The 19,614-nt window shown below is 36.2% G+C and overlaps 2 protein-coding genes across 2 annotated transcripts in view; one reads left to right on the top strand and one right to left on the bottom strand.

Annotated features, from left to right (window-relative positions):
- TRPC5 (transient receptor potential cation channel subfamily C member 5) overlaps window positions 1-19,614 on the bottom strand; it is a 384,761-nt gene that overhangs the window by 121,652 nt on the left and 243,495 nt on the right. The window lies entirely within an intron of this gene.
- Window positions 14,272-15,047, top strand: TRPC5OS (TRPC5 opposite strand). The gene is made up of 2 exons (XM_033109895.1): window positions 14,272-14,278; window positions 14,722-15,047. Exons 1-2 carry the CDS (start codon window positions 14,272-14,274, stop codon window positions 15,045-15,047), a joined length of 333 nt encoding a protein of 110 aa, XP_032965786.1.

Raw genomic sequence — 19,614 nt, 5'->3', positions numbered from 1 at the left:
TGGAAGTTCTAGCCACAGCAATCAGGCAATAAAAAGAAATAAAAGGCATCCATATTTGAAAGGAAGAAGTAAAATTATCATTATATGCAGATTACATGATACTATATATAGAGAATTGCAAGGATTCCACCAAAAAAATATTAGAACTGATAAACAAACTTAGTAAAGTAGCAGGATACAGAATTAATATTCAGAAATCAGTTGCATTTGTATACACCAATAACAAACTATCAGAAGGAGAAATTAAGAAAATAATCCCATTTACAATTGTCTCAAAAACAATTAAATACTTAGGAATAAATTTAACCAAGGAAGTAAGAGACCTGTCCTGAGAACATTGTAAAACATTCAAGAGAGAAATTAAAGAAGACAGAAATAAATGGAAACATATGCCATGCTCATGGATAGGAATAATTAATATAGTTAAAATGTCCATACTACCTAACGCACTAAATTCACCACAATCCCTATCAAATTACCAATGACACTTTTCACAGAGCTAGAACAAATAATCCTAAAATTTGTATGGAACCAGAAAAGACCCCAATTAGCCATGGCAATCTTGATAAATAAGAACAAAGTGGGAGGTATCATGCTACCTGACATCAAATCACACTACAAGGCTATAGTAATCAAAACAGCATGGTACTGGCATAAAAGCAGACACATAGATCAATGGAAAAGAATAGAGAGCTCAGAAATAAATCCATGCCTATATGGTCATTTAATCTATGACAATGAAAGCAAGAATTAATATTGGGGTAAAGACAGTCTATTTAATAAATGGTGCTGGGGAAACTGGACAGATCCATGCAAAAAAATGAAGGTGGACCACCTTCTTACACCATATACAAGAATAAATTCAAAATGGATTAAAGACTTAAATGTAAGACCTGAAACCATGAAACTCCTGGAAGAAAATATAGGAGGGAAATTCGCAGACATTACCTTTGGTAATATTTTTACTGATATATCTCCTTGGGCATGGGAAGGAAAAGAAAAAATAAACGTGTGGAACCTCCACACTGCTTTCCATAGCGGCTGCACCAATCTGCATTCCCACCAACAGTGTATAAGGGTTCCTTTTTCTCCACAGCCTCTCCAACACTTGTTACTATTTGTCTTGTTGATGATAGCCATTTTAACTGGGGTGAGGTGATACCTCATTGTGGTTTTTATTTGCATTTCTCTGATGGATCTTGAGATTATAATGCTAAGTGAAATAAGTCAGACAGAAAAAGTAGAGAACCATATGATTTCACTGATATGTGGTATATAAACCCAAAACAACAAAAGAACAAGACAAACAAATGAGAAACAAAAACTCATAGACACAGACAATAGTTTAATGGTTACCAGAGGGTAAGGGAGGCAGGAGGTGGTAGATGAGGGTAAAGGGGATCAAATATATGGTGATGGAAGGAGAGTTGATTCTGGGTGGTGAACATACAATGTGATTTATAGGTGGTGTAATACAGAATTGTATACCTGAAATCTGTATAACTTTACTAACAAGTGTCACCCCAATAAACTTTGAAAAAGAAAAAAGAAAACAAAAACCTGTGGGGCTACATCAAACTAAAAAGCTTTTTCACAGGAAAGGAAACCATCAATAAAACAAAAAGGCATCCTACAGAGTAGGAGAAGATATTTGCCAATGATACATCTGATAAGGGGTTAATATCCAAAATTTATTAAAAACTCATACCACTCCATACCAAAAAAACAAACAACCCTATTTAAAAATGGGTAGAGGATATGAAGGGACATTTCTCTAAAAGGAACATATAGATAGCCAACAGACATACTATGAAAAAATGCTCAACATCATTAATCATTAGAAAAATGCAAATAAAAACCACAATGAGATACCATCAAACTCCTGTCAGAATGGCTATCATCAATAAATCAACAAACAACAAGTGTTGGTGAGGATGTGAAGAAAAAGGAACTCTAGTGCCCTGTTGGTAGATAGTGTTTTGAGAAAACTATTTGTCTAGGAAAATAATGAAGAAATATATATTTTTTCAAATGTGGTTGTCTTTCTCCAGTGACTAAGTTGTTTTTCTGAAGGGTAAGCAAGAATCTGTGATTCTCTCTGCAGCAGTGAGCAAATTTAGAGGAGGAGGAAAGAAATTCAGTAGAATTTGATTTAAATTGACCATAAGGACATTTCCTATTCCTCCTTTTTTCAGTTTCTGCTTTGAATTTTTCATATATTTTCAAGAAGGGGCCATGTTTAGCTCCTCAGCCACACAATTCTTTCCTGCCTTTCTTGATAAATTAAAAATGGTTCATGGGGAATTTAAATGTCAGATCCTATAACAAGCAAATTCCTTATCGCAGATAGTTTATTTTTTAAGGTAAAGATTTTTAGCTTTAAAAAAGATTTTAAAGGGTAAATCTCCCTGCTTTGTTCACTGTTGCCCACGCCCCAGAGCTCCTGCTATGTAAGAATTATAAAATTTGCCCTTTGGGGATGAGGACTTCTTGAGGGCAATGAGGGCAATGAGAAGTAATGTCTGGAGATGTTTTTAAAAAATCTGCATTGAATGCATGTATCCAAATGGTGCTGCAGCACTAGAGAAGGGAGCATTATGGAAAAAAAAATTAGATTGTAAATAGGAAACTGGCACCTATAACTCGCCAAAGGCACATTTTAATTTCTTCCACAACTGTCTCCGTTCCCTTTGGCTGTGAAGTAACTGACCTTGCCTGATGTAGAGAAGCTTATCGACTATAAGCATAGACAAGAGGATTTGGATTTCTCTGCTCCTTTCCCATTCTACTGTTTGTTAAATGTTTACTGCCAGTTTGTTTGCTTTGGGCATCATAAAATAGCAGGGTAGGACTATGGCTAAAAGAAAAATAATGGCTTTTGATTAGTTGTGCTGACAAAAATATCATAAGAATGAGATTACTAAAAATCTATGGGGTTAAAGATTCTAGATATCAGGTGGATAGCATGGCCTCTGCCCCAGTTGTCTTTCTGAGCTTGTTGTAAGATGTGGGTTATCTCATCTTACATCAGTTTACAACTCCATCTAGCTATAAGGACCTCTTGCTTTACTTAGCACTGTAAAGAAATAGAGAGCCACAGGGGCCAAAGGAACCCTTCTCTATCCTTAAGACTTCATTCCATTTTTACTGCCTGTGATGACTGGCTTGCCCAACCCTGGAAAGACTCTCCATCACTGTCTCACTGTCCTTACTGGTTTCATAGGACAGAGACCCAAAATTAAAAATAAAATATTTTTTGAGATACACATATGGTGACGTATACAAATTATAAGAGTATAATTGAATGCCTCTTTTAAAAAAAATGTGTAATCATATGAAGACATAGAACATTTCCAGGACCCTAGAAGGCTTCCTCATATCCTTTTCTAGGGAGTATCCCCCCACTCAAAGGTAACTACTGCATTTAGTTCTGTTCTATAGATTCATTTGCCTGTTCTTAAATCTCATAAAAATGGAATTATATAGCATGCACTTATATGCATCTTGTTTGTTTCAACATTTTTTAAAAAAATTTTTATTGGGGAACAGTGTGTTTTTCCAGGACCCATCAGCTCCAAGTCAAGCCATTGTTGTTGTTGTTTTTCAATGTAGTTGTGGAGGGCGCAGCTCACTGGCCCATGTGGGAATCGAACAGCGACCTGGGTGTTATGAGCACTGCGCTCTAACCAATTGAGCCAACCGGCTGCCCAGTTTCAACATTCTTGTACATGTGTTTTTGTGGACAATTGTACTCTTTTATTTTGGTTATATACCAAAATATATTCTTAGTAGAATTGTAAGGTCATGCAGTAGAGGTATATTTAATTTTGGTAGAGCTGCCAAATGGTTTTCCAAAGTAGTTGTACCAGTTAACACTTTTACCAACTATGTATGAGAGTCCCAGTTGCTCTGTGTTCTTTTCAATGCTTGTTATTGTCAGTTTTTTCAATTTTAGCTATTCTGGTTGGGTTTTGTGCGTCTCACTTTAATTTGCATTTTACTCATGAGTAATAATAATGAACACCTATTCATACGCTGGGAGGCCTTTTTAGATGTTCTCTTCTGTGAAGTGGCATTTAATTTTTTTCCTACTTAAAAAAATTGGATATTGTGTTTTTTATTGATTTGAAGGAGTTTAAAAATATATGTATATGCTGGATACTATTCCTTTGTTGGTTATATGTATTGTGCATATTTTCTCCCAATCTGTGAGTCTTTTCACCCTCTTAAGGTGTCTTTTGACAAATGGAAGTTCTTAATTTTAATGAAATCCAATTTATTAATCTTCTTTCATAGCTAATACTTTTTGTATCGAATAAGAAATCTTTGCCTACTGAAAGTCATGAAGATAGTCTCCTATGGTTTGATCTAGATTTATTGTTTTACCTGTCATATTCAGACCTGTGATCCATTTCAAATTATTATTATTATTATTATTATTATTATTATTATTATTATTATCACCTTGTTATCTGGTGTGAGGTATCATGATTCAGTGATTTATTTGCCTCTTCTTGTGCCACTGCCATGCTGCCATAATTACTGTAGCTGTATTACTAGCCTTGACATATTATAGTATATGTCGTCCAATTTTGTTCTTCTTTAAGATGTATTGGCTATACTAAGCCCTTTCAATATCTTTACATTTTGGAATCACTTTCTCCAAAGTGTGTTTTAACAATGACTTTGAGTTTACTAACTCATTATACACCCTCGGCCCTCCGAACTTCAAAGTCTATGTAACACCTTGCGGGAGAGGCCGGCAGTGGGCAGTGTGTTTAGGACAGTTCCCCTCCTGCTAGTGAGACTTTATCTCTGAAATACAGTGAGACTGTGGGAGATTTTACTCAGCCTTATATTTGTAGGCACCATCCTAGAAACCACGCTAACTTCAGGTAATGAAAATTTGCTCTGCATTCCAGGCTTCTTAAATTTACAATCCATTTTGCTAGCCTCAAACTTTATGCAGATTTCTCATTTTCCTTAGTAGAGACCCTCTCTGCCTTGGGGCCAAACCTCATTTTCAACTTGTGCCCAGAATTAGTGAACGTCTCGTGATTATCAGCTCACTTAGGAAGGACTCTTCATTCTCTGAAATTGTAGTTCATATTGTCCTTGTTTCCACCGATTGCAGATATTTTTAAACCTATCAATTCTGCAGTTTATCCTTGTTGTTGTTGTTGTTGTTGTTGTTTAGTTGGACGGGAGCGTTAGCATCCCACTTGAAAGCGAAAGTGCGGACAGCGTTTAATAGGCAGAACCTTGACCCTCGCGTCCATCTTGTCTTTATCACGGGTGAATAGTGTTTGGGTCAATTCAGTAGGTCAGTGGAAGGGCAGATAAAATGGACACAACATTCCTATAACAAATGATGTGGATCCTGGATCAGGCTATCTCCATCCTTCTGCTTTAGGACTCACAATTTGGAATTCAGTCAGTTTCTAAGGATGGCAAATTAGATTAACATTCTCAGTTCTATTCCTGCTTAGAATGAGATGTCAGCACTGGTGTAAATAAGGCAAATTTTACTCCTGTAGGCACCTGAATTTGTGCCTCTGGCAGAGGACTTTAGGAGTCAGACCTGGGCTGATTTCCAGTTCTATATCTTTACTTACCGTTTGACTGTGGGCAACTCACTTAATTTTTCTGATCCTCAATTTTTCCATCTGTAACTTCATAGTGTTATTGTGAGGATTAAATGTACTAATATTAGAAAATTGGGTTTCACAGTGCTTGAAACATAATAGGTCTTCCACAAATGTGAGCATTTATTAGAATCTTTATGGGCATGACATCAGATCTGATATATACGTAGTTCTTGAGGTTGTGGATTATGCTTGGTTACTTTTTTGGAAGGAGTAAAACTTACATACAGTGAGATGTACAGATATTAACAGTACCATTTTATGTGTTTAAAGTTAATCCATTAAGTAATATTTTTGCTGTACATTTTGGTCCTTTATAAAGTTAAATAAATTTTCTACTCCTAATTTTATAAAAGTTTTTATTATTAATAAGTAATGTACTTTCTCAAATGCCTTTTCTCTCTGTCTTTTTAAGATGAATTACATTGCTAGGTCTTCTGATATTAAACCATATTCTATTTTCTGGAATAAACCCTGCTTGATTTATCATGTTTACATTATAGATGGCTAGATAAGTAGCTAGATAGATGCATTCTAAACTAAGGGCAGGGAAATGAATCACAAGATTTATTTTTAGTTCACCGGAGTAAGCATGTTGGATTCTGTTAGCTAATATTTTACTTAGGATTTTTATATTTATGTTCATAAGTGAAATGGACCTATTCTTTTCTTGAACTATCCTTTTTTCAGATTTAGAATCTAATTCTGCTGTTTTTATTTTTTTCTATCTCTGCTTCCTCTTGCACATGATGGCTTTTTTCTTCATTTGTTTTGTAATTTGGATTGTGATTTCACGTTTTTCTTGGATCTATCTGTCGGAATTCTAAAGAGGCCTGAGTTGAGTCCTCTATCCTCAATAAAGGATTTGCTTTTGACAAAAAAAAGAAAAATACCATTCCATCAGTTTTGACGAATAAAACTCCTGTGTAACCCAAAACTCTATCTAAAACATGATCATTACCATCACCCCAGAAAGTTCTCTTCTGCTTCTTCCCAGTCAGTTCCCACTCCCCTAGATGTAACCACTATTTTGCATTTTTCTACTGAAGATCATTTTGCATTTTTGAGAAGTGCATATGAATGGAATCATACTGTATATATGCTTTTGTATCTGGTTTCTTTCATGAAGTATAATGTTTTTGTTGTCCCTATGAGTTGTCGCTTTCTTTTTTTTTTATTATTTATTGGGGTGACAATTGTTAGTAAAATTACATAGATTTCAGGTGTGCAATTCTGTATCACATCATCCATAAATCACACTGTGTGTTCACCACCCAGAGTCAGCTCCCCTTCCATCACCATACATTTGATCCCCCTCACCCTCATCCCCCACCCCCCAACCCCTTTACCTTCTGGTAACCACCAAATTACGTTCCCCAGATTAATTTTCAAACCCGTGGCCATCCTGTGGTCACCGACTGCCCTTCAATCCCCTCACCCTCCCCCCCACCCCCCACCCCTCCCGCCCATCTAGCAACCCTCAGTTTTTCCTCATTGTCTCCAAAACTGTTTCTGATTAGTTCATTCACTTATTCTTTTCTTTAGAATCCGCAAATAAGTGAGATCATATGGTACTTATCTTTCTCTGTCTGACTTATTTCACTTAACATAATGTTCTCTAGATCCATCCATGTTGTTGCAAATGGTAAGATTTCTTTCTTCTTTATGGCTGCATAATACTCCATTGTATAAATGTACCACAGTTTCTTAATCCAGTCATCTACCGATGGGCATTTTGGTTGTTTCCATGTCTTAGCTATTGTGTATAGTGCTGCAATAAACATAGGAGTGCATAAAGATTTTTGAATTGAAGTTTTGGATTTCTCCGGATAGATACCTAGGAGTGGAATTACTGGATCATAGGGTAGTTCCATTTTCAGATTTTTGAAATACCTCCATACTGTTTTCCATAGTGGCTGCACCAATCTGCAATCCCACCAACAGTGCACAAGCGTTCCCTTTTCTCCACATCCGCGCCAGCACTTGTTGTTTGTTGATTTATTGATGATTGTCGCTTTCTTTTTATTGAATATTAATATCACGTTGTAAGAATATACCAGTGTGTTTATCTAATTCTCTTTTTTTTTAAGTGGTCATACATTATTTTTATTTTTTTTCCTTTTTCACTATCCCCCTGCCTCGACTGGTGTTTATTTGTATTGACTTATTATTTTTTATTAGTTTCAGGTGTACAAAGTAATGTAATAATTAGACATTTACACCCCTCACAAAGTGATAACCCCTCTCCCCCAAGCTACTACACCTCTGACATCTTATGTAGCTATTACAATACCATTGTCCATTCTCCTTTTGATTGACACTTGGGCTCTCTCCACTTTTTTGGGAGGGTATTATGCATAAGGCTTCTATGACCATCCTTGTAAAAGTTTTCTTGTGAACTTTCATTTCTTGGATAAATACCTTGGAGTAGACTTGCTAGGACTATATGGGTGCTTGCCTAGTTTTGGAAGAAACTGCCAGATATTTTCAAAGAGGTTGTACCATTTTACACTCCCACCAGCAATGTATGAGAATTCTGGTTGTCTGCATCTTTGCCAACATTTAGTGTTGTCAGTCTTTAATTTTAGCCAGTCTGATGAGCGTGTTGTATCTTATTGTGATGTTAGTTTGCATTACCATGATGACTAATGATGCTGAATACATTTTCATGTGCTTATTAGCTACAGGCATACCTTGGAGATATTGCAGGTTCAGTTCCAGACCACTGCAGTAAAGCAAATATTGCAATAAAGCGAATCACACACATTTTTTAGGTTTATCAGTACATATAAAATTTGTTACATTATACTGTAGCCTATTAAGTGTTCAATAGCATTATGTCTAAAAAACAATATACATACCTTAATTAAAAATGCTTTATTGCTAAAAAATGCTAAGCATCATCTGAACCTTAAGCGAGCTGTACATTTTTGGTGGTGGAGAGTCTTTCCTTGATGTTGATGACTGCTGACTGATCAGGGTAGTGGTTGCTGAAGGTCAGGGTGGCTGTGGGAATTTCTTAAAAATAAGGCAACAATTATGTTTGCCACATCAGTTGAAAGTTTGGCATATTGATTGACTCTTCCTTTCACAAACGATTTCTCAAAGATCACAGATCACAGATCACCATAGCAGATAAAATAACAATGACAAAGTTTGATATATTATGAGAATTACCAAAATGTGACACAGAGATGAAGTGAGCAAATGCTGTAGGGAAAATGGCATCAATATACTTGTTTGACGCAGGGTTTCCACAAACCTTTAATTTGTAAAAAACACACTATCACAATAAAGTGAAATACAATAAAACAAGGTATGCCTGTATTGATTTTTCTTCCTTTGTAAAATGTTTGTTCAAATCTTTTGGCCATTTTTTAAATTGGTTTGTTTGTCTTTTTTATTTTTGAATTGTAGGAGCTTCTGACAAAGAAGTTGTAGCATTCTGGTTACAACTTTGTCAGATATATGAGTATGGTTTGTGATTGTTTTCTCTCAATCTGTAGATTACCTGCTCATTTTACTAACTGTATGTTTTGATAAATTGGTTTATCTTTGTACCTCCTGCTATCCCCATGCTTGGCTGAAACTTGATATTTACTGAGTAAAAGAACAGAAAGTCATTCATCCCTCCCTCCTTGCCTTACTTTCTTGTTCAGCAATACTTGCTGATTACCTACTATGTGACAGCCTATCTTCTATGATTTTGGGGATACAGCAGAAAGCAAAACAGACAAGCTTCCTAATCTCATAGTACTTGTCTTTTAGTCTATACGTACATGGGGGTGGGGTGGAAGACAAAAAAACAAGTAAACAAGAAAATATGAGGTACCTATAGGTGCCATAATACAAAAATGTACCATGTATAATGAGAAAGGGATGATTCAGGGCCTTTTTCAGGTTGGAGGGTCAAAAATCTGAAGAGACGATATTTAAGCTGAGACCAGAATGACAAGAAGCCATTTTTTTTCCTGGGGAAAAGGGATCCCAGGCAGAGGGAACAGCTAATAAAAAAACCCTTAAGATGATTTGGGGCTAAGCACAATCTATACAAAATATCCCTTTAGGTAAACTAAGGTGTTAGGGATTGGTTGCTTTGGAAATTACCATAACTGGAATAAGCTAATGTTATACTCTTACTTTTTCTTAGTACTGCAGTACTTAGCAGTTTCTCAATATCTTCTCTGCCCTCCCCACACTTCCCAGCTCCTAGATCTCAAGATGCTTTGAAGATAGGAATTATGGATTAGCAAACACAGTGGTCAACAGGGTTCAGGCTAGATCAGGAATTTTTTTTCCCCATCAAAGGTGACCAAGTGATAGACAAAATAAATCCAGGGTTGCATAAGTAATAAGTAGCTACATTTGTCTTTATAATACAGCAAAATATGAAATGTTCTATCTCTGCTTTTTATGTTTAGATTGTGTAATGTGAGACTATATATAAAATATCAATTCGATAAATGGAATATAATTTATTTCTAAAGTTTTCCCGGTTTAGAGAGAGATGGAAGAAAAGATGATGGGAAGGGATAGTAGAAGATGGAGACAGAAAAAGTGAAACAGATTCAAACACATATGAAATGTGGTAACAAAAAAAACAACATGGTGAATATTTAAATTTAAAAAAATTATTGCAGTAAAAGATACATTGCCATTAATCCTCCTCAAAATACTCCCCGTCGTTTTGAACATACTTATCCCATCATTCTTGCCACTTTCTGAAACAGTTCTTGAAGTCTTCTTTTGTGAGTATCTTTAGTTGCAATGTTGTGGCTGCCTCAATGTCCTGACTCAATTCAAAACGTTTTCTTTTCATGGTCGTTTTGACTTTGGGAAAGAGGCAGAAGTCGCACAATGCCAGATCAGGTGAATAAGGTGGATGAGGACACACCGTAATGTTTGAATGACAGAAATTGCCATACCAGAAGTGATGTGTGACAGGGAGTGTTGTCATGATGGAGGATGAAGTCCTCTCGAGAGGACTTCCAGTACTGCTTCAGAAAGTGGCAAGAATTATGGGACAAGTGTATTTGAAACGAGGGGGAGTATTTTGAGGGGGATTAATGGCAATGTGTCTTTTACTGTAATAATTTTTTTTTAATTTAAACATTCACCGTATCCTTTGATCACACCTCGTAGGTGAAGAAATGGAGGTATATCAACCAAGAGGAAGAATAAAAGAATCCTAGAGGGAGGTAGAGAAGCTGAAAAAAAAAAAAACTGGGTGAAAGGGAAGCCAGACGTTAAATAGGTTTTATGTGAGTGTGTTCCTATCTCCCTCTTCTGCCCTTGGACTATGGACATCATAGTGAGTATCCTTTGAAAAATGTGATGGTACTCTCTAGTAAAATTTGACACATACTTTTTTTGTGTATTTCCCTTCTGATGAGCTGATTCAGCTCTACATTAATGCCAAATTCCTTGCTTGATTTCTTTCAATTATTTCCTCCCATTAGACTGCTTTGTCCTCTAATAATAAAAAAAAAGAGATCCTTTGAGTTAATAAAAGAAACTGCTATGTCTTTAGTACTCATTCTCCCATATTTCAGATGGAAAGTTGCCTATAACCAAAATCATGTCTTCTTGTCATCATGGTTTTGACCATTATTATAGGGCAAACCCATTTCTACTGTCAGGATTTTGGACCCCAAAAAGTGTAGTTTTGACAGGATTTATGCTAAGTGGAGATAGTTTATAACTGAATGGGTCAAACTAGGCCCTTTGGAGGCAAACAAGTTCCATGTGAAAATCACAGACCATCTGGCTGATGATCTGTATTCCAGTAAAGGTTTAAGGAGTACAATTAGCTGGGCCACACTCGGAACAGGGCAATAATAGATTTGGCATTATCCTAAAGGAGTGAGATGGATGGCTGCTTCTAATACTCTCAACTAGCAGAAGCTTGGCTGAGGCTAGAGAAAAAAAAAAGCCTAATTTGCAAGACTGGTAATTAGACATTTGATGTGTATACATGCCAAAGAAAACAATTAGCCAAAGGTATATAGCTACACTTGATTAGTCATGGGCTGGAACTATACGAGGTGTGATGAAAAAAATACAGTGAATGTTTAAATTAAAAAAAAATGTATTACAATAAAAGACACATTGCCATTAGTCCCCCTCAAAATACTCCCCCTCACTTTGAACACACTTATCCCATCATTCTTGCCACTTTCCAAAGCAGTTCTGGAAGTCCTCTTAAGCGAGTGTCTTTAGTTGCACTGTCGTGGCTGCCTTGATGTTCTAAATGGGTTAAAAATATTTACCTTTCATGGTCATTTTGACTTTGGGGAAGAGCCAGAAGTCACACAGTGCCAAATCTGGTGAATAAGGTGGATGAGGACACACCTTAATGTTTTTATTTGATGGAAATTGCCATACCAGAGGCAATGTGTGACCTGAAGCCGTTCCATCATGATCAAGAAATATGGTGAATGCTGCTGTCGAGTGCCATCCAATGGAAAGGCAGGGATCTTCAGTACGGGAAGGGGTGTGCCGAACCTTAGTAGCAGTGTGTGATAAGTTTCAACTTGTTCAGTACAGTCAGGTGGGTGTGAGCTACGGTTAAGGGAAGGTATGTTTTAAAGTGTGCCATAAATCATCTTCCATCATGACAATGCTTCATGTATATCACTTCTGGTATATGGCAATTTCTGTCAAATAAAAAGAGCATTGACTCTGGGTGGTAAGCACACAATAGGATATATAGATGATGTATTACAGAATTGTACACCCGAAACGTATATTACTTTACTAATCATTGTCACCCCAATAAACTTTAATTAAAAAAAATTACGGTGTGTCCTCATCCACCTTATTCACCAGATCTGGCACGATGCGACTTCTGGCTCTTCCCCAAAGTAAAAATGATTTAGGACATCAAGGCAGCCATAACAGTGCACCTAAAGACATTCACAAGTGAGGACTTCCAGAACTGCTTCAGAAAGTAGCAAGAATGATGGGATAAGTGTGTTTGAAGTGAGGGGGGATATTTTGAGGGGGATTAATGGCAATGTGTTTTTTACTGTAGTATTTTTTTTTAATTTAAACATTCATTGTATTGTTTGATCATACCTCTTATGCTTTAATGTAATACAGAATTACAGACTGGCCTATAGGAGGGACAACAATCTGGTGAAGGGAGATATGAATGAAATCAATGAAAGGAATTTAGCAATCCATGTAGGACATGCATGAGCTCATCAGAATGGAAAGATAGAATAATCTACTTAAACCAAAGAGGAGACAATTGGATCCCCAAAACTCATGTAGCATCTATAGTCTTAGGGCCTCCAAATCCCAAGTCACTTTTCTTGTCAGTTCAATTTAAGGTTGCAGAATTTGGCACATGAAATCTCAGGGCATATGAACATGGTAAACAGAAAGAGAAAGAGTGAAAAAACAAACTATGAATCAAACAAACATGTGAATAAGCAATATGATATGTGTCAAATTACTAAAAACTTGTGTCCTCCACAGACTTTTTAAATTAAAATATAGCTGACATGCAATATTATATTAGTTTCAGGTGTACAACGATTTGACATTTATATTCTTTATGATGTGGTCACCACAATAAGTCTATCTATCACCATACAAAGTTATTACTATAATATTGACTATTTTCCCTATGCTCTACATTACATCTCTGTGACTTTTATATATAACTCATTTTTTAAAAAAACTTTTTACTTTGAAATAATGATAAATGCGCAGGAAGTTGCAAAAACAGAAAGCTGTGGTATGCCCTTCCGATGGGAATGTAAAAATGATACAGCCACTCTGAAAACTACTTTGTGAGTTTCTTGAAAAACTAACAAAATACACCTACCATATGACTCAGCAATTGCACTGGCAGGCATTTATCCCCAAGGAATGAAAACCTGTTTCCACACAAAAAACTGTATATGATTATTCATAACAGCTTTATTAGTAATAGCCCCAAACTGGAAGTAACCAGCATGTCCCTTACTAGGTGAATGGTTAAACCAGTAGTGATACATGCATATCATGGAGTACTATGAAGCAATAGCAAAGAACAGAGTATTGATACACACAACAACTTGGACGATTCTGAAGGGTGTTATTACTCATTTTTAAAGGGAGTGGGGGGTGGTAAACCAGACCAATGTGACAGGTAGATTATATTGGGCCAATCCTTAGATTTTTAAACAAAGAATATTGCCTTACAGAAGTATAAACTTACTCAGGAAGAGGGTTTGCAAAACACACCAGACATACAGATAAGAATAGTATGACCATGGCTTTAGACAAAGTTAGAGGAACTATATGCTACACGTGAAATGTTAGCAGTAATGGGAAATGACCAAGAAACTAATTTTAAAACAGAAGTTGTCCAAAATTTGGCAAAAGACAAAGAATGTGGGACTTTCATTTACCATAAATTACCTGGACTGCAGAGGCAATTGGAAATTTTAAAGAATGGATTGCTAAAATCAGAAAGAATTTAGTAGTACCCGACAGATAAATGGCAATGAGGCAAAGGTTGAAAGACTCTTGAGTGAATGTATCTTCCTCAATACAGATGTTCAAGAAATATAAACAAACTACCTGTGTTCACTTTGTTCTCAAATCCCCTAAGAAGAGATAAAGACCAGGAGACATGGAGAGTATGAGTAGTAGATCCTCGTGAAGTCAACAAAAAAGAAGCAGCAATAGCTAGGGATACCCTCTCAACTTCAGAACCTGTAGGATAGATGAAGGTGCAAGGATACTAATCTTTATATTTCTCTTTTGTATTATTAGATCTGCTTTGCTGTTTTGCTGTCTGTGACAATCTGTCTGATGGTTATTATAATAGCAGTCCACTACCAGTACAAACGAGTACCACACGTAGATTTTGTGGGAAATTCTCCAACTTTATCAAAAAGTGTTATAGGACCACTGACCTCATTCTGTACTTGATCATCATCATAATCATATCAACAACCTAATTTCTCAACCAACCAACCACAGAACCATTGCCAGCCCCACAGAATACATTGTCACCAAGAACCCATTTGCTACAGCTTTTAGTAATATTTTATCTACCGAGGAGAGTATTGAGGCATAGAGGCTGTGTCAGCTCCTGTACTACTTGCTAAACCTGTTGATTGTGTAGCCCAGTTAATAAAAATAGCTGAAGAAGTTTTACAAATAATTTTACATGAACAAGTTCATTGTGTAGAGCAAAATGATATGGCAGAACAGACAGAAGCACATCCATGTCCTTCCAAGGAAGCTTCAGTACCAGACCTCCCTGATCTCTCAGACTTAGATTTGATACTTACACCAAGAGAAGATGAAGACCTAATATTTGATATAGATCAAGCTACGTTAGACACAGAAAACTTCTATGAAGATGCACTCTCTGGTATAAATGATGACTTAAGTGGATAAGACCTAATTTGTTCCCACCAGCATTTGAGAACTGATCACTTCTCTGTTTCAAATATTTTCTGATTTTTCTGAATATTAGCAATATGATTCTTCTCCTAGTTCTGCACATTTTTATTACTAGTACCTTATAGAACAAGTAATATTTTATTTACTTCCAGCAGGGGCTGGTCTCTTTTCTTCTTTGCATTTATTTTAAAAACTCTGACTTTAGCCATGTGGTCCTTTCTTTACATGTACTTGTTCTCCTGCTAAGATTCCTGATAACAGGAGCAAACAATGGCAAACCTAACAATAGAGTGAAGACCTGATGAACTCAATCATATCTTGAGACTCAATTTCACTGTTCTACAATGAATAGTAACCAAAAGTGGAATATCCTCCAGGATGGCATCATAGGGAATACATTCACATTAACAGGACAATATTGGGACACTTTTACTTAAGAAGATATAACTCCTTACTCAAAAAGGCCTCCATACTAGGCATATAGGAAAGGATATGTCAACCTATATGTCATGCTATAGCACACTAGGGGAAAGAATTCTGTAAAAGCAGCATTTACCAGATAATAAAACTGCAGAAAAGTTTTCAGGTTACTTTTGCCAGGGAGAAACCTGTGAAAAAGCTGACGCTGAGAGGTTCCATTGTGGACTATTTCCTCAAATGCTGACCCACATTGCAACTACTCTTCAATATTATTCCCCAAATGGAAATGCAAATTATACCAAATAACAAGAGAGAAGTACTAGTACTAGAAGGGCTAGACAAAACCCTACAAGGACTATTCACCAATGGAAAGTCAAACATGATATAGGCTTAGAGATGATGGTTTTGCTGCAGCCTTGACACAGAGATCTTAATTATTGAGAGATGAAATAATATGAACTTATAGTGTGAACTGGCATTTAGCTACAGGAATTCTACAAATACTCGAAGGAGAAAATGGAATACTTAGAGGACTGCCATATCAAAACAGGGTCCAAATAAATGTGCAGGACATTCACTGATCATACGAATTCCATGCCATACAGTCCCCTCACTTTCATTTGGAAGAATAGCTACCCTTCAGACAAGCCCATGGACACTATGGTCCTCTTTCCTAGAGAACAAATGGCCTTTTCATTTCACGACATGGGCAACAACTGGGTAAAAACATGACAAGTATACCATTAGACAAAGTGGTGTACGTGAATTGTGGAGAAGTGACATGTAGAAGTCAGTCCACACTGGTGGAAATCAGACAATACCAATTTGCATAGAGTCCTAAAGAATATTACAGTCAAAAGGATTAAAAGACATTTAATACAGATAACTTCAGAGCTAACCAACATGACAGACGCTGCATCTAATACTGAGGTCTGCATACACAGATAATTAGCTACTTTTAAAGATAAGTGGGGGAAATTATAGACTATATAACTAGGTTTTATTTTGATGAGCAATAGCAGGAAAAATGTAAGTCAGTTTTGCCACTGAATTTCAGGATAAGTTTAACAAATTTAAGACAGAGACGGCAGTATCCAGAAAAGCTACCAAAGACACTGCTGAAAGGTCAGGACTTACGGAGCTACTCAAACATACTAGAATGAGAAAGTTTCACAATAGACTGCTATGTGGAAAGGTTGCTATAGTAGATGAAGATATAGGAGACTTAGAGGGGGTCTACAAAGACACAAAGGGGAGACATAAAAGTTATCATCAAGCAATTACTGCAGGTAATTACAGTCCATACCACACAGGAGCTTGAGGGACTACTGCTGTAATAACTGGACAAACTAAGCGTTACTTTTCTAGTGTAGGGGACTCTAGATATACAGTATATCCAAAACGGCAAATAGTAGATGTGATGCAAAGAGATTATGCTCAATTAACCTAAACAGTGCAGTGGGAAAGCAAGAATGTTTATCCCACCATTCCAATAGGAGTGGTTTTACAAGGAAGATCAGTGATAACAGTTAAACAGGGACATCTGTATATATAGCAGCCAAGAAGAATACAGAGGAATTAGATAAGTTGATAGAGTCTATGCTTTTTAAAAACTAAGTTTTGTTTTTTTTATTAAAGCATAGTTGGCATGCAATACTATATTTATTTCAGGTGTACAACATGGTGATTTGACATTTATATACCTTGCAATGTAATCAGCACACTAAATCTAGTAACCATCAGTCACAATGCCAAGTTATTACAAAGTTACTGACTGTATTCCCTCTGCTGTATGGTAAGTCTCCATGGCTTATTTATTTAACTGGAAGTTTGTACCTCTTAATCCCCTTCACCTTTTTCACCTATTCCTCCACCCTCACCCCCTCTGGCAACCGTTACTCTGTTCTGTTTCTATGAGTCTTGTTTTGTTCATTTTTTTGTTTGTTTGGTTTTCTAGATTCCACATACAAGTGAAATCACACAGCATTTGTTTTTGTCTGTTTGGCTTATTTTACTTAGTATAATACCCTCTATGCTTTAATTAAAGGTTTAGAAACAGCCAGGGAAGATGTAAACTCTCCATTAGGAATTTGGGCTTTAGGAAATTGGGCTATAATTTTGTATCAAAATAAAACTCAAAGCATAAATAAATGGGCAAGATCAGGGAACATCTCCAAGGAGAGACCGTAAGTCTGCTACGAATTCTATTTGGTGAGCAATCTAAACTGACAGATCTGGTGCTCCTCAAAAATTATAGATACTGGAGGGTAGCTATTACTCCAAGTAGAACTCTGGAATATGGACTTTGTAACAATTCTACTACAGAGTAGTGTGAGCTTGTTAAAACTGTTAGTATTAATGAGAGAATACAAGCATCCATACTAACTCAAGCAGGCCATCCAAATACACCAAGAGGAATCTGTGAGACTATTCCAGACCTGAAACAAGATGAAGCTTGAACCAGCCCATAAAACAACTAATGGTCAACCTGGTCCTTAGGTATTGAAGCAGGAACTTGCCACAACGTCGTAATATGTGGAGCTGGATAGCCACTTGGCTAAAATGGTCACCTGGAAAGATTGTACTATAACGGCACCTCAGGATTAGATAAAATATATTGCAATGTTTGTTTTGATTGTGTGATTATGTGTGCTTAAGAATTGTTAAGATGTAATCCTGCTCAGGCAATTGTTGTATTAAGTATGTTTGCTGTTTTGGAATAGGACTAGGTAGAGTTAATAGTGATAAGAAATAAGTTTAGGAAGTAAGAAAAATAGTTAAGAACAAGAGTAAGTGGGGAAGGTATTTTCAGAAGAGAGAAGAAAAGTAATAATTTGTCAACAGTTATGCAGCTGTTTATGGTGGAAAGCCATGGCATAGATTTAGTTCCTATGCAGGTTTATAAACCTAGCCCTGTTTTTTTTTTTTTCACATGCATATTAGCCAATCTTAAGTTGTTGATACTGATAGAAATAGCTGGTTGGCAATTGACATAAGTCATGTACTTAAAAACTCAATTAGAAGGAGATATATTAACTAACTTGGCAGTCCACTGATTGGATACCTCTGGTTGGAATCCTGCATCTCGCCTCCAGGAGAATGGACAGAGTGGCTGGTTATTTATCCAGACTGTCTTTTTTTTTTGGATCTTGATACCAAAACCAAAGCCAGTCATTGTATGGCATGGAGGGATAAATGGGGAGACAGGCTTATCATTTTGAGACAAACTTAAGGTGTGAAAACAGAGGGAGATAAGCCAGTAGATGGCAGTGTATTAGGAAGCACAAGTCTTTATCCTGTGTGCTTTGGCTAAACTGTGTAGGAAGTTGTGATTACACAGTTGCATCTTTATTTGTGATGATTACTGCCAGTTATTAGATTATAATGAAATATAATCCTTATTAGCTATTGAATCACATCATTTTATTGTTACGTGTTTTAACAGATTTTAACTAATAAACTTTCATACACAAATCAAAGAACTTGTGGTCATCTTAAATTACCTGGTGGAGAATTTGGAAGCTACCAAACAGGCATAAGAGAACCCCATTGAACAGGTGAAGTAGACTCAGAATTTTGTACCAGGAATCTGAAGTTCTACTTTTGGCTTTGTCAGGTAACCTTGGACAAATCTCTGTAATATGGTCTTTTCTTGTTTGTAAAATGAGAGTTATAATAATTTTTCTGCCTACTTTTAATGGTAATGAGGACTAAGTAAAATGGTACAGTTTTCAATGCCTTTGGTATGATATATGTGACAATGGGACAGAATATATGAAATTACGGCTTTTTAGGAATATCTGAAAAATGAATATAGAGGACAATATTTGCAAGTCTATGTGACATGTAAAGATTATGTAGTAGTTTTATACCTGTTGTATTAGAGATTAACACTTCTTTAATTTACTCCATGTCAAAGTTATAGTTTGGACTCAGCTTTTGTTTCATTCTTCTGGGCTCTTTTTTTTTGTTTGTTTTAACACCAAATTAAATTCTTTTTGGGACTCTAGTTCTAGTAGGAGTAGTAATGAGGAAAAAACAACAATGAAAAAGCCTTTCAGGAAATAGTGAATTATATTCTATTCAAAGTTAAGATTTTGTTCCTGAGCGGGTTGCATAACTAAACATTATTAACCCACTA

Source organism: Rhinolophus ferrumequinum, chromosome X (genome assembly GCF_004115265.2).
Source record: "Rhinolophus ferrumequinum isolate MPI-CBG mRhiFer1 chromosome X, mRhiFer1_v1.p, whole genome shotgun sequence".
NCBI classification, from domain to species: Eukaryota; Metazoa; Chordata; class Mammalia; order Chiroptera; family Rhinolophidae; genus Rhinolophus; species Rhinolophus ferrumequinum.
Note: the sequence above shows the minus strand (reverse complement) of the source record. Positions and strands in the feature narration are given on the sequence as shown.